Below are 1475 nucleotides of genomic sequence, written 5' to 3' on the forward strand. Positions count from 1 at the left end.
ACAAGGTCATCTCCTACAATGCGTGTGCTGCTCAGATGTTCTTTTTTGCAGTCTGTGCTACGGCGGAATGTTACTTCTTGGCTTCAGTGGCCTATGACCGCTACGCAGCAGTGTGTAAACCCCTCCATTACACCACCATGATGACGACAAGTGTGTATGCTCGTCTGGCCATAGGCTGTTACGTTATTGGTTTTCTGAATGCTTCTATCCAAACTGGAGACACCTTCTGCCTCTCTTTCTTTATGTCCAAGTTGATCCATCACTTTTTCTGTGATATTCCAGCAGTCATGCCTCTGACTTGCTCTGGGAAGCACATTAGTGAGCTGATCCTTCTTCTTATTTCGAGCTTTAATGTCTTTTTTGCACTTTTTGTTATCTTGGTATCCTACCTGCTCATATTTAACACCATTTTGAAGACGCACTCAGGTGAGGGATATCAGAAGGCTTTATCTACCTGTGGTTCTCACCTCACTGCCGTTTTATTATTTTATGGGACTGCCATGATCATGTATGTACAGCCCAGCTCCAGTCATTCCATGGACACAGACAAAAATGCAGCTGTGTTCTATACTATGGTCATCCCCATGCTGAACCCTACAGTCTACAGCCTGAGGAACAATAAGGTGAAGAGAGCTTTCAAGAAGGCTATAGAGAAGGCAGAACATTCTCTAGTCTTCTAATGATGTTAAATCCACAAAAAGTTATTTCATCCCTGCTATAAGTGCTCCAAGTAATAGCTCGAACGTTTAATGTCATGCGGTATACAGAACTTAAAATTTTGTCTGATATTATTTCTTTAGTTGAGAAGCATTTGTAAGAATACATGAGTTACAGAAATATGATAGTGATTAAATTTAAAGTTTAATAAAGTATGTGTTTTGTTGTCACATTTTGTTGACACGTAAATAATCTGCGTTATAATAAATTAACGTTTTGGTCATTACTGAGTTATTTGGTATAAGAAAGCTTGTTCATGTGGCAATTTACAAGTGGTAATCAACTATATTAGAATAAAAAGGTAGAGATGTTTAGTCATTTTTTGCCTTAAACTTATAACTACCAAAGGGATCCAGATTGGAGAGGAAGAAATAAAACTATAGCTTCCAGTGACATGATCTCTAACATATAAAATAGTAAGCAATTTACTAAAAGTTATTAGAACTAATAAACGAGTTTAGCAAAGTTTAGGATATAAGATCAGTATACAAAAATCAATGTTATACCAGCAACAAATATTCTGAAAATAAAATTAAGAAAATTCCATTTACAAAACTATCCAAAATGATAAGATGCATAAAAAAATTAACAAAAGGAGTACAATGCTTAACTCTTAAAATTATAAGGCATAGTTGAATGTCATTAAAGAAAATATAAATAAGGAAAGACATTCCTTATTCATGTATCAATGTTGTAAAGCTGGCAATACTTCCCAATTGATCTACAGTTTCAATGCCCTCCCTGTCAAATCCTAGATG

General features: G+C 35.7%; 1 protein-coding gene across 1 annotated transcript; it reads left to right on the plus strand.

The window, feature by feature from the left end:
• Window positions 1-5: 5 nt before the first annotated feature.
• Window positions 6-680, plus strand: LOC103584200 (olfactory receptor 5B17-like; the record flags this gene model as incomplete). The annotated part of the gene is made up of 1 exon (XM_008565293.1): window positions 6-680. A coding segment is annotated over one exon (675 nt), but the record flags the coding sequence as incomplete, so codon positions are not given.
• Window positions 681-1475: the final 795 nt, after the last annotated feature.

The sequence above is a fragment of the Galeopterus variegatus genome, unplaced genomic scaffold (assembly GCF_000696425.1).
Source record: "Galeopterus variegatus unplaced genomic scaffold, G_variegatus-3.0.2 Scaffold46716, whole genome shotgun sequence".
Classification (NCBI taxonomy): Eukaryota; Metazoa; Chordata; class Mammalia; order Dermoptera; family Cynocephalidae; genus Galeopterus; species Galeopterus variegatus.